The sequence below is a fragment of the Bolinopsis microptera genome, chromosome 3 (assembly GCF_026151205.1).
Source record: "Bolinopsis microptera isolate Bmic1 chromosome 3, MBARI_Bmic_1.0, whole genome shotgun sequence".
Classification (NCBI taxonomy): Eukaryota; Metazoa; Ctenophora; class Tentaculata; order Lobata; family Bolinopsidae; genus Bolinopsis; species Bolinopsis microptera.
In genome coordinates this window covers 7,097,541-7,111,302 of record NC_087074.1, presented here as the reverse complement: position 1 = coordinate 7,111,302, position 13,762 = coordinate 7,097,541, and the positions used below count along the sequence as shown (strand labels likewise).

Genomic DNA, 13,762 nt, shown 5'->3' with positions numbered 1-13,762 from the left:
ATATCGGAGAAGCACGGTTAAGAAGCAGCACGTGCAGGAGTGTGCGCGTCATGTGACGTCATCACACATCACCATGCCAACGAACACGTGATCCGGCATGTAGTCTGAGCGACGATCATATCATGCATTCGTAAGAGCTAGGAACGGGACCGGGGTAAGAGACATCGAATATGATATGCAATTAAAACAAGCAGAGGTTATATCTGGAGATGTGCTACTGTGAGCTCCTCAGAGTCCTTGTTTGTTTAGCCAGCTCCATTGCCTGAATTACTGTTTGTGCTACGTGCATTCCCCCCCCACACATTGCCTATCTGTTCTGTTGTTCATTCGCCAGTCACCCCGGACCCCTGCCGGCTGTCCCTGTAATACTTGTACAGGGCCTGTATTTAATAGCTGCGTGTTTTAATAGTTTGAACGTTGTTTTAAACCAGTTGTTACCTATAATCTCCGATAGTATATCTCGTTACCTCGAGGTTACAGTAAGCTAGAGACTCTTAGTCCCGGCACATTGGTTCCTTTTCTCAGAGCAGTTAAACCTCTGTCAACACCCTAACAAGGTGGTGTTTCTCTAAACTTAATTATAAACAAGAGCCCTCCTCCAGACCTGCACTCAGAGAAGCCCGACACGTCTATATCTGGATTTAAACTAGGTGGTTGGTATGATAAGAGTAGCGGTCCTACTTACGGTGCGCTATCTACTATCTAGGTAAGTAGTTAGTGTATCAGCTCGTGTCAGTACCCTGAGGGTGGGGGAACAGTGCTGATGTGTGGAGACGCCTGGTTGTCATGGTGATACCTAGTTACGAGATACACTGCACCAGTCAACACAAATCATACTGATCATTAACCTATATCACGACTCAGTGTCGTGCAGCAGCTCTGAACAGTTTTACCAGATTTTAAACGGAACTTATCCATATTTACTTGCTTCTTGCTAAACAGTCCGGTCCTTACTTCTTGATAGCCAGTCTCTAGTATTAGCAGTAGTATTGACTGATGGGTATGTGTCGCCAGAGCTCTCTCTCTCTCTCTCTCCAAGCAAGTCTGCCCTCCCCCGAGGATGCCCACATGACGTGCATAACATATGAGAAATAGCGGTCTGCTTGTTTAGCTAGATATATATATATATGTATGTGTGAGTAGCTAAGCTGCTAAGTAGTTATAGCTAACATGTGAAATACAAGTATATATAAGGAGATGACCAATCAAGCATTAATCAAAGACGCATCAAGCAAATCTAACCCTCGGCTCACTAGCAGTAGCGAGCAGTCCGCTAACTCAACTATTCGACATCCTTTGGCAAGTATGATAATTTCTCCTTTCTCACGAGTGACTCTGAGTAAAAGGCTTCACGGCTGGGTATTGTGGAGTTTAGGTGGTTTCTCATGATCCTTTTGCTTGGGGTTGAGTTTTGTGACCGTATTTGGGCATGACAGATCCCGGATTTTGACCTGATTTACTAGACTTATTTTAAATTGCGTTCGTTAACTTCAAAACTGCTTACTTTCCGTTTCAAAACTTTGAAAACTTGATAGGGCTTTACGTATTTCATATTGCTTCTTAACATTTGGCTTGTTAAAATGGTATAAGAATAAATATAAAATATGTTGACTCCATTCCATCGGAATTCCTTAGAGTTGAGATAAACCGGAACCCGGCATTTACAGCAATGTAACGACCCTGATGAACGCTGGCCGCGAAAAGCTGGCCCCTAAACTTGGAACTTTATTGTAATTTCATGCTTTTTTGCGGCGGTTTGTAGTTTTGTAAATCATTTACAGTAAGGATAAAAAGAATGCACACGATTTGAAGCCATATCCATGTGGGAAACATTTTGGCTATGGCCAAGGAGTATGATATGTTGTGTTGGGGTACTGGTCTAATCCAGCTGATAACGGTTTATTTTCCATAATAAATATAAAATATAGATAGAGTCACACGGTAAACTTGCAGCATATAACTTTGAATTGCGTTATAGGTTAATTTCACCGAATGTAATAGCCACCAAAGTCGTTAAAATGTTCAATAACAAAGTTAAGAAAAACTTACATTTCCACAGCGGATGAAGTGTTGAAGTGTTATCAGCATTCCAATGTAGGTGATTGTTTATTTAAATCGTAGTACTAGTGATACGTCTGCCAAATAACCTGAAATAATAAAATGTTCATTAACTGATAACACTATCCGGCCATTTCCAGTTGTGTATTTTCAATTATTAACTTTGTCGTACCGCCGTTAAGTTTTCCATTGAACTCTTTAATATTTACTGTGATGATTGATTGAAAGGTGGATGGTGCCAGGTACTATTACAAAATGTCCATCTTTTCTCCACTGGAATCCATATCAAACAAGGAAACACCTCCGTCCCATACTAATCAACTTATCAATAGCAGTTTCTGCCTCAACACATTTAGGAGTTAGGACCTCTATAATAAACTATGAAAATTTGAGCTGTGAAGTGCAACTTCCACAGCTACACTGGTACACTGGTCCACAGCCAGACGGTGGTGACATTAGGTGTCAATTACCGAGCACACCGCGGCTCTTCCTAGACGTTCAGATACTGCAGCTGTAACGGACCTGACAAAGTGGCCATCTCCCAATAAAGGTCCACATCGAATGTTAGAGTATGAGGGAAGTTGATGTGCCACAATAATCGAGACTGAAACCACTGTTGAGACTGCTGAGAATGTTGAGACTCGGACATCAGGTCAAGTGGTCCGACTCCATGTGTATAATCCATGAGGTATAATTGTACAGTCCGCTTAAATTTGTAAGCGGGGTGACAGACGACCCTTAGTCAATGTAGTTATGTAATTTCCGTATCAAGCGGCCTGCCAGACCCTTTGTGTAGTACAGGTTATACTGTGTAGTACAGGTTTAATACTGTACACCTGCCTACAGCTTCTTAGTGTTCTAACTTTCTCACGAGGATGTTTTGGCTTGTTTCTATTTCCATCGTGACAAACGGGCATTTATATATCCTTGCCTAGAATTTCGGGTAATGTTACATTTTCGCTTGAGAAGTCTCCTCGTATTTCTGTTACTACAGCCTGTTTTCTTGTTTTGAAATAAAAAGTAGAAATTTAATTGCTATGCCTACATATAGAATATACACAGAATAGCCGCAGTAAATTCTAATATTTAATTAAGATAATTTATCTCCTCAATGCTCTAAAGCTGCTGGTAGACGTAACAATTACGATTTACATAGTAGTAGTAGTTGCATAATATAATGTATAAGCGTAGTTAACGATATTTCTTAATTAATTTACTTTACACCTCACTATGTAATCAAGGCGACAATCGTGAAACTAGCTGAAGAGGGTTCGTAGTCCCTAGCAGCAAGTTTCATTTGTTAATGTTCTGAGAAATCTTATAGTTAAGAGTTAAAAGTTAAGACATTACATAGCTTAGAGTAACAGACTAGTTAAGAGTTAAGACATTACATAGCTAAGAGTAACAGACTAGTTAAGAGTTAAGACATTACATAGTTTAGAGTAACGGACTAGTTAAGAGTTAAGACATTACATAGCTTAGAGTAACAGACTAGTTAAGAGTTAAGACATTACATAGCTTAGATTAACGGACTAGTTAAGAGTTAAGACATTACATAGCTAAGAGTAACGGACTAGTTAAGAGTTAAGACATTACATAGCTTAGAGTAACAGACTAGTTAAGAGTTAAGACATTACATAGCTAAGAGTAACAGACTAGTTAAGAGTTAAGACATTACATAGCTAAGAGTAACGGACATCATCACACTTTAGGCAGAATCCTACACTGCGGTGTCAAGTGACACTCCGCTCAGCAGCAACTCAATGTCAATGTTTGAGCTCTATGTTATAGCTCTCGGAGCTCTACTCTAGCTTTACTTGTTCCGAGAACAGTAGCTCCGCGAGAACAGTAGTGCTAAAGATCCACCACTAGTTGCGAATGTAATCTCGAGGAGGCGCCAGCTGACTCCGTTGTTAGGTTGAGATTCTCAGACCGGGTTTCAAGTGTTTAGGCCACGTACTAATTCAACGCTCATTTTACCCGTCTTTTGTGCTTTGAGTTATACATAAAGAGCTCGAGTTTGACTTTGATGCTGCTAGTGCTACCGTCTAACGGAACATTTCCTTTGCTTTGCGAATCTGGAAGGAAACGTTTGAGGCGAAGGATGGAATTTTTCATTGCGAATCGGTCAATTCTCATTTGTTTCAAAATAGCGGATTCTACCGCAACTTTTTTCTAATTTTTGATACCAACTCAATCGGAGGCTGCACCTGGTTATCACGATTCACGAGCTCTCTATTACTTAACTGACCCAATTACCTCTGCAAATAAACCAAAATCACTCCTCCGCTCAATTATCAATAAGCATGATCGGATCATATTTACGGTTATAATCAGCAATTTACCCGGCCCTAATTAGGAAGCTCGTCGTAATTAGGTCCCTTAAAACTTGTTGATACATTTAAATACCTTGTTGGTAATGGTAACAAGTAGCCCTGCCTGGAGTTGATTGTTAGTTTAGCTAATAGCTTGTTGCTGAGAGGAGGTACCTTTGGGTTCTATTTCGGTCTAATGTATCCAGTTAGGGGTTAAAGACCCTCCACCAAAACATTTAAACCTGCCTAGTTATAATTGATCGACCTAGGCAGGCAGTTATAATTGTGTTATGCTTTACATGCTGTGTCAAAATAAACATATCCAGCTGTTCATTTGTGTTTTGTTCCCAGACTTTGACTTTTTTGAGGCCCGCAAGCCCTTTTATCATATCGATTTGTATGCACAAATATAAGTTTTACTTGTGGGAGTTAAGATTCGTTTTTGTTGGTCATTATTATCGACTCAAAGCTCCGAAAATAAGATTACTGTAATTACGACTAATTACCCTTGTTCTGTGACAAAGCCTGAATGTAGTTAACGTTACAAAGCGGCGAAAGCTGTGAGGCTAATTGCACAGAGAGCAGGGATTTAGTGTCAGAGCGGAGGATTAGTTCCCACCTCCAGGGTGATTTGACACGAGATATTGTGACTGATATGGTATCTCAGCTGACACATGTGGCACACGGCTCATATCCTGCTCTAGTAAGCAATGAGGGCACACTTCCTGCACCGCTGGTGTAATGACACAGTAGACTCACCTGCAGCAATACTCACTACCTAGTCCTTTATATTCTGAGCCACATCACATACTTCTATGTTTTCTGTTGTTCGTTACTGCTCATTTGTCTGGTTCGAAGTTTTAGATAACTTGTGGAGAAATAAGTGGGTTTTCTGGGAATGCTCTATAGTTAAGTAAATATTGAAGCGCGGTCGAATGAAATTTCAATCATATTAAATTGATCTTTAGCTCTTTAGAACGCGGTCACGGATTCGTTTATTTCTTACCTTAGAAGATTCTTAGTTTTATTAGTTGCGTAATGGACAGTGCAGTGCCCAATGCCCATCTAAATGCATGACGATTATATCGTTTATCCATCTTTCAATGCTAATTCTTGCACCCATCTTGCTTCATGATGGTTAATGTTATATCGTTGATCCTTCTGCTATGCTGGCTAGCACTCGTCTTGCTTCAGTCTCAGATTAGTTATATCGTTGATCCTTCTGCTAGTGTTATGCTGGCTAGCACTCGTCTTGCTTCAGATTGGTTACATGGTTGATCTACCGTCAATAGTAGCTAGCACCCGTCTTGCTGCATGACAATACCACCGTTCACCCTACCCCCTCCAATCATACCATGTTTGGGTTAGAGAGATCTGGGATTGTTTGAGATGCAGGTTCGACGCTTCTGCCCCTCAGGGACTCCCCGCGCTTGTTAGAGCCAAGGCTGTCCCGGCCATTAGCATGTAAGGCAACCAATAGGCTATGCAGATTACATAAGTATTGTACCTGGCATTATTACAGGGGATCTATTTTGGTTTACAATCGACCCTTACCCCTCCTTGCTTGTATGGAGGGTGGGTGATAGCTTTGCTTATGTTTGTTCTAATAGAGCATTGAGAAGAGACGCACGTTGAATTGTGATAAGTCGTCAGGTTGATGCTTTGAGTCCTTTGTTTTCTGCACTAAGCTGTACTGATACTACATTTCTAGAAGACTCGCTGTTATTATTCGTGAATCACTGAGATGTGCTTTGAAGGCCTGGTGCTTGGTTCTTTATCGTTAGATGTTAGCTGTGTGGTTAAGGTCCATCATTTCCTTGTGCACGTGCATGTGTCTTAGGACGTGGCCTACTGTGTGCTACACATCTTTGAACGAAGTAAAACAGCTCAAATATGCATCTCTGGTTTTAGACTAAAATTGCATGATTGTATGCTTGGTTTTTACCAAGTAGCCAGCACAACGCTCAACTTGTAATGATTATGCTATCATGTATTGCACACTATCATAGCACGGATCAAGATAATGGCGAGATGCACTGCTCGCGAATCCGCGATGCTGTTGCCTTCATTTTATATTGTTTTGCTGGTTCACTCCGCTAATAGTAATACGAGCTCGGCACTCCTTCAACAACATGATAACCAGAAACAAGAGCCCCAAATTAGATCTCAACCCGATGAAAACCGGAGGCGAGACAGTGCGATCGCGATGATGGTCGGCTGATCGTAAACTCCCCTCCTTATCAACGACCGACCATCCTCGCCTCTGTCTCTTCATAATGCACCTGCTATCTTCGGACCAGCAGGACTTCAGATCATAGTGTCGACACCATCCCTCTTTACTTAGCGTTAGTAACAGAGTATCATGTTTCAGAGGACAGTTAGGTTGATTCGTGTAGTACTACTACGTGCGTGTGTTGTTTTGCCAAGGAGGAGGAGGAGTAGGGTAGCATGGTACCTGTACTTCCCGTTCATATCCGTATCTAGTTATCGTTAGAAAACGCTCGTTAGTCTGCAGTTACAACAGCGCTCAGGGTAGTTTGATTGATGACGGTAAATTTATCCGTCTTTAACAAGGATAATGTCGAGTCTGTGAAGGTAATTTTATGCGTATTTCATTCGGGCCGGATTATATTTTAAAGAGCCGCGTTGTGATTGATAAATTGATTAGTTACGTTTTTGCCGTTTCCGATTCTCCGTTCAATGTAACCAGGCGGTGAGATGAGCCGCTCAGCGATGAATCCATTCATCAAATCTGTGAATGTAGATTGTTTGGGTGCTGCCCTCCATTCAGAGCCTCTGATTTACGAAGTAAGCTGGTGACAGAATCTGACCAATTAACCTTAACTCCGATAAGGGGCGATGACGCAGCAGTATTGATTAGTTTCTCGGCATTGTTTTGGAAAGGATCAGCCCACACCTACCGACGTCGTAAGACCAGGAAATTAGATCAGAAACGTAGGACAATAACGAGCTACTAAATTGAGTAAACTTACAGGCTTCCGATATTAATTTCAAATTCGCGGTTTTGGGTTACTGGGCGATCCTAATGGACTGATAACTTTTAAGATGCAGTCAGAAATCCAACACAGTTGTAGCTACGGTCTCCTAGTTCGTGTGTCGTTTTATTGCTAAGCTCTTATGGTTTCATAACTTATGGTGAGGTAGTCGCAAGTCGTTTTATTGTTTAACTCTGCTTTCTTGACTCTTGGCAAGTTTTATACTTCGAGTCAAACTCTATTAATATCATACTTCTGGTTTTAATAATCCTTTCAGTAGTTCACTAATTCCATAAGTGTTGGTCGTGGGAACGGAGCAAACTACTTGATAGGGTGGGTACTGGATATTTAAACAAGCAAAATTAGTGATATAACTTTTAACCGTAATACTAGCTGACCTACTCGCACATGACCTTACAAAGCGTTGCGTGTAGAAAGGTTCATTCTGTAACTATCACGGCAGTGTTTTAAAAGTCCTGTGACTGCCTCAACCGTCAGCAGACTCCAGATGGTCAGGCTAAGTGGACCTAGAAGAAGCTTGTTTTTAACGTTAGATTTTATACGAGGATTGAATTCACTGCCAAACTCGCAGCCGGTTTCCACACACACACCACTTAAACCACTGCTTACTACGTGAGCAGATAGTTGCATAATTTCGCACACATTATCGTCGAGTCTGTCAAACCCAGATCAAGTCGCTCTTTCTCCTTGACAGAATTCGCATAAAGATGCAGGTTCTTAGCTTTCTGTGGATTCTAGCAGCAGCTCGATACTTTTCAGTTTAACAATACAATTTGACTTTTCCCAAGTCGCACATTTATTCAAAATTACCTCGCAGCCCTATTACTGTCAAATTTGTGACGGAGCTTACTTTAAGTTTAATAACCAACTTTAATTCGCCAGAGCTATCTGGCGAGCGATTGGCAGCCCACTTAGCAGATTAACTCTGAGAGCTCGAGAGCATATGTCCCGGCCTCTCGAAATCAGCTCGCAATTGTGGGGTGTTTTGACCTTATACGGCCCTCACCACATCCCATTCATTAAGTTATTTGGTAGAGCTCGGCACCAAGTGAGCATTGCACTGCGGTCTGTACATTGTGAGCTATTGTCGGAAAATTTGTAGTTGTCTTAAACTTGATCGTATAACCATAGTTTTGTGTTTAGTCGTCAGCTACGAAGCAGTGCCCAGTTTAACGAACAAAAAGATTGACGTAAAGAATGACGTCGGGGATCTAGGTACAATGAGCTCAATTAGCGAACAGGATGTTTTCTCATTTATCTCTTAGTTGTTCGGGTCTTGATCGAATTTTTTATGTTGCTTAAGTTCTCTCCCATAGAATCTTTTCTTTGAGTCAATCAGCGCAATGTTCACAAGCTGCGCCAAGTCTGTCTAATTGGGTCATAATCCCGCCCTAAACAGAACGAATCCTTCGTTCTCATGCCCTTAACACGCACCTTGCTATCCAATATGCCACCTTAATTGCGAACCGATTTAGTAAAACCAATGTTGTAGAATGTTCGTAATCGAATCAGAATCAAGTTCAAGCGTCGCTAAGATCTATTATACTGAGGGAACATGATTATGAACATGAGGCAACATGTACATTAGGAAATTTATTTACTGGAATTAAAAATGACGTTCCTACGCTTACAAGGTGATCAAGAAATACGATGTTCAATTGTTACATTTCTCCAATACACAGATATGGACAAATTGTTCTGATTGCAGTAAACAACTGCCTAAAGGTTGAAGCAAGTTTTAAATCATCAGGCATACCTGAATATTGTGAATAAATTGAGACTTGTTTCTGTTAACATATGGCTTCTATAATGCAGACCGCTCAAAACCGTGACACTATTTTATGAACACCCTACAGAAATTAATCGCAAAATCTAACCGTCTTTTAGTAACAATGCTACGTTGTAACTTATTATTGCGAGAATTTCTTGTTTTAACATGTTAACCACACCTATGCTAAAGCATCCTTACAAATCCTCCAAATAACTTAGTTTTTGGTCGGCAATCTATCATATTTCGTTATAAACATAATTGTTGTTAGTAGTCGCAAGTTTAAATGATATTTACAAGTATCTGCAAGTTGTTCGGGTGTGTATCAACTGAAAAACAGCTGCCACAGCTCTTGTTTTGATAAAGGAGTAACACATCCTTCACATAAACTATCCTTTGAGTAAACTATCAACTAACACAACTTTACCCATCTGGCTTATTTGTAACTGCCCGTCTCGAGATAAATAAAATCCTGAGATAACCGTGGTTTGCAATCGTTTGCATACAGGTCTTTATAATGAATAAAGTTCACCAATCAATTCTACCCCTAATGTGATCAGATAATCAACGGAGGTAAATTCGTCTCCTTTCGTAGCTATTTGTAAAGCACTAACTGCCTACCCTATCAAGTAGAAACAAGTAGCTACTTATCTTCATGTTGTCTACTCACCATTTAACAGTTTAACTAGGTTGTTGTTATCTCACGACTGATTGACTAGACAAGCTTGTTGATGGACGACTTAGCCTCTCGAATGAAAATTCCCATGCCCTTGACATGCAAGCATCTCGTTAATCACACGAGCCTTAGTGCAGCTGATCAAGTGTCCCGGCAGCAGTGCAGACTGTATCACACGTGTGAAGCTAGGGTAACAAGACGTAATCACGTGACTGGATCCACCTAATTGATTAGGTCGGTGGGAATCTCCCATGACTACATTGACACATAACATGCACCTAACTGATACATATATGAAGACATCTATCAACCTCAGGGCATCCAATTCAGTGTCAGTTCCCCTCAGTTTAGGATTGATTGCGGTTAATCACGCCCTGTTGGTTGTCACATGGCCCTATCAGCATAAGTGTATGTGGTATGCTGCCCAGTTTAATTAACTTGGTCACGTCTGGTACATTTCTATAGAAGTCATTTAGTTCACGCTGTGCTAACGATTGCTTCCGTTTAAAATATTTTCCAGCCTTGCATCGCTTCTCTTTGAATTTTTCGGAGCAGGCGTGCTAACGTCCTAACCTGGTGTTGCGGTGACGACAAGACCGTTTTTAGTTTTATGTAACGGTTTTGCATTATATAAAAATGCGCCATAGATTGCTTCCACAACCCTTTCCATTAATTTTTATTCTGCGATACCGGTATAATTGCCGTTCAACAAATATTATTCCGGCAGCTTTTAACGCATTCTAACTTAGTTTTGTATCGGGCCGGTCTAAGCTTTGCCACAAATTGCGTTCGTGGTAAACTTATCATAGACTTTCATCGAATTTCTGAGTGTAGATTGCCAATTCTGACTTTTATTTTTTGCTTTTTAACCGTATTTCTCTATTAACGTTTGTTTAACTTGATGACCTAATTTCTATCCTAAATCTTCGTTTGTTCAGAATCTAGCAATCATGAAAACAGATCAGAAATCAACCGAATGTACCAGAATGGGAAACTACACGCTGTCACATCAGGGGACCTTCCAAGGACGACATATCTGTCTAGCCAGAGACGATCAGAGCAAAACTTATACGTGTAAACGCAGGACTGGTACGTGCACTTGTTGTTAATATTCAGTTTGTCTGCTGCTAAATTGCTACATTTTGCGATTGATACATCAGTAAGATTACGAAACAAAGTTTAAGTTTTGGAACAAGGAAACGATTACATAATGACTTATCGGATTTCATAAAATTTTCCAAATAAGCTCCTGTCAGTTCTAACCAAACCTTTTTTGTTCAGGAGCCGAACTAAACCACATCAGAAAGGTGCAGCTTGCTCTAGGAAAATGCTCACGAGTACTACCAATAATGAACGTTGTGAATACCGGCAGTATCTTGACAGAAAGCTTCACCTTCCAGGATCAAATCAGAGGTTTGTTTTAAATCTTATAAACTTTCATTTAATATTTCCTGTGACCCAACCGAGTGGTAACTTGTGCTTATTCCTGAAAGTCAACTCATCAGTCACTATTGAAAGTATCCGATTGTTCCACGATAAGGACAGGAACGAAGATAACACAATAAGTGCTAACATGTCCCTCTCTTCCAGGCTCACTCGCTGACCTCGTGGCTAGGAAAGGACCCCTCCCTGAAATGCTAGCTGCCAGAATAATCAGACAAGTGCTTCAGTGCCTGAACGACTGCCATTCGAAAGGTGTCGTCATTCAAGATTTGGAGCTAGACCATTTTGTCATCACCAGCTCATCAGAGTAAGTTTTAGCATTTCTTGTTCAAGTTTAAATTTTGTTTCTGAAGCAGTGTGAAACTTATGTTGCTGCCAAAACGTGTCGGTGTTGAAACGACGGGGGTCTCCGACTTTGAAAGTAGCAAATATGTGAGCCTTATACGATGCACGTGTTAAATTTGTGTTTTGATAAGCACCAACCGCTGGAATGACCTTTTCATTATCTTATTTGGAAGCATCACGCCACAGACGTTCAAAAGCAAGCAAACTTGGAGAGATCCCAACACATGCATATCTAAATCACCACGATTGTAAAAGTATGCGCTTTGAAGCATTAGCAATGAAGCAATGACGATAAATTAGAGGGTACCTTGACAAAATCGCCAAGATTCCCAGTCTGAATTGCGAGCTAGACGGAGCCCAAGGTCACGACCTTGCTCCATGCCTACGCGTGGAATGTCTAATTTGGTAGTTTTTACAAGCATTACAATCCCCTGCACAACAAACATAACACCAAAATAGCATGTTAGGTCCCCGAGCTGTATATTCTGAATAATGATCATTCAATTGTGTTGAGTCTGTAACTGTAGGGTGCATGGTGACGCTTGGCACGATGACGTGAATTTGCCTGGATCCCTGTCTAGTTGTCTATCATTCATGTCTACCGCTGCGTAGTCGTCAGGGGCAAATTTAAACTTACAAGTGATTAATCTCGGGTATGCTGCTTCCATGAGAATCACAAATCGTCCAGCTAAAATCTGTGTGAAGTCTGAGAGTATTGAGCAGAGATCTTAAAACTTTCACACAGTCTAAGATAATAAAGGATCAGACAGCGGTACCAGCAGTTCTAAAACAAGGCATATTTCCGAGGGTCGATATGGTGCTTCTCGGAATTCTATCTCTGACTCTATATATTGATACATAGTTATACCAACCAAAAATTAACAAAAAGTTAACAAAGTGACTAACGGATCAATTATTTCAGTGACAAGATCTACTTACACGACGTAGTTGACTGTGATATTTATCATCCTGATGCTGATCACGACGCTCCTATCAACCCCTTCACCGCTCCTGAGGTAAATAACTAATTAACATTTAATTAACTTACAATTTTAATTGTTGTACATACTCTTTATAATATGTTTTGGGTTTTCAAACGATAACTGAAACTTTTAGTTACTAGATTGATCCAAATCAAAACGAAATAAACATCACTGATCACTGATTACATTTATTAAATACTTTTCAAGAATATATTAACTTGAAACCGATGACTAACTGGAATTTGCTTCTACAGGTAATGATGAGTTCTCAGCACACGACCACCAGCAATGTTTGGTCAGCAGGAGTCATGTTGTACGTCCTACTCTCACAGCATTGGCCTTTCTTCGGAAACACCAAGGAGGAGCTCATTCAGTCTATATTCTCCGGCCAATACTTCGTACATCCTTGCGTAAGTTTTATTATCAGATTTACTTCGAATACATATGTTTTTGAGAATTTTAATAATCCTCCTCGTATTATAACGAAGGAAACCTACCTCTTCTTCAAATTATTCAATTTTGTATTGCATGTTGACTATTAACATTTTTCCTAAGAGCTCGGAGCTAACCATGTTAAATTTCAGTGGTCCTACGAACTGAGACACCTATTCCACTGCATGCTGTCCGTCCAGCCCAGCAGACGACTATCAGCGACCCAGATCCTCAGACACCCCTGGTTCCGTCTGTGTGAGGCAATGGAAGTGAGACACAAACTCAACTTGAGATCCTCATCAGAGCAACAGTACACCAGATCCACGTCAGATCAGCCAATGGACGCTGACAAGTGAACTTGAAACCCGGGTGTGTGGGGATCAGCCTGCCATTTTCGGAGTTTTCAGTTTGTAATTCAGTGCAACGTTGTCATATCCAGCAAATGAAGAGCAATATCGAGCGCAATGCTGTCAGATCGTACAGATGGAGTGCCATTAACCGCAAGGATTGAACTCAAGGGCGAGGAAATTCGTTTTGGACAGCGATAATGATAAGACTGAATAGTTTTGACAATTTTTGTGTGGTTTTGTGATCATTTTAATTGAAGCATTATTATGAAGCGACAATGACTGCAACTAGATTAGAATTTTGTGATCCTACGAGGATATTTTGATTTGATTTACCGTTTTGATAATTTATTAAATAAATTACTGCTGCAAAATGTC

The 13,762-nt window shown here is 40.6% G+C and overlaps 2 protein-coding genes across 2 annotated transcripts in view; one reads left to right on the top strand and one right to left on the bottom strand.

Moving 5' to 3' along the window:
* LOC134812232 (uncharacterized) overlaps nucleotides 1–12,926 on the bottom strand; it is a 112,522-nt gene extending 99,596 nt beyond the window's left edge. Inside the window, exons 1-3 of the mRNA XM_063819499.1 lie at nucleotides 12,842–12,926; nucleotides 12,562–12,633; nucleotides 2,050–2,147 (exon numbers count right to left, since the gene is read on the bottom strand). The gene's annotated coding sequence lies outside the window, so the exon portion shown is untranslated. The remainder of the gene's footprint in view (nucleotides 1–2,049; nucleotides 2,148–12,561; nucleotides 12,634–12,841) is intronic.
* LOC134812231 (tribbles homolog 3-like) lies at nucleotides 10,149–13,758 on the top strand. The gene is made up of 6 exons (XM_063819497.1): nucleotides 10,149–10,923; nucleotides 11,116–11,247; nucleotides 11,425–11,584; nucleotides 12,545–12,638; nucleotides 12,860–13,015; nucleotides 13,190–13,758. Exons 1-6 carry the CDS (start codon nucleotides 10,785–10,787, stop codon nucleotides 13,391–13,393), a joined length of 885 nt encoding a protein of 294 aa, XP_063675567.1. The 5' UTR covers nucleotides 10,149–10,784; the 3' UTR covers nucleotides 13,394–13,758.
* The last annotated feature ends 4 nt before the right edge of the window (nucleotides 13,759–13,762 follow it).

Bases quoted from the DNA above. Each gene is read 5' to 3' on its own strand.
- LOC134812231 (XM_063819497.1), top strand. From the start codon at position 10,785: ATGAAAACAGATCAGAAATCAACCGAATGTACCAGAATGGGAAACTAC. The intron at 10,924-11,115 runs GTACGTGCACTT...TTTTTTGTTCAG, and splicing joins TACGTGTAAACGCAGGACTG to GAGCCGAACTAAACCACATC. The intron at 13,016-13,189 runs GTAAGTTTTATT...GTTAAATTTCAG, and splicing joins AATACTTCGTACATCCTTGC to TGGTCCTACGAACTGAGACA.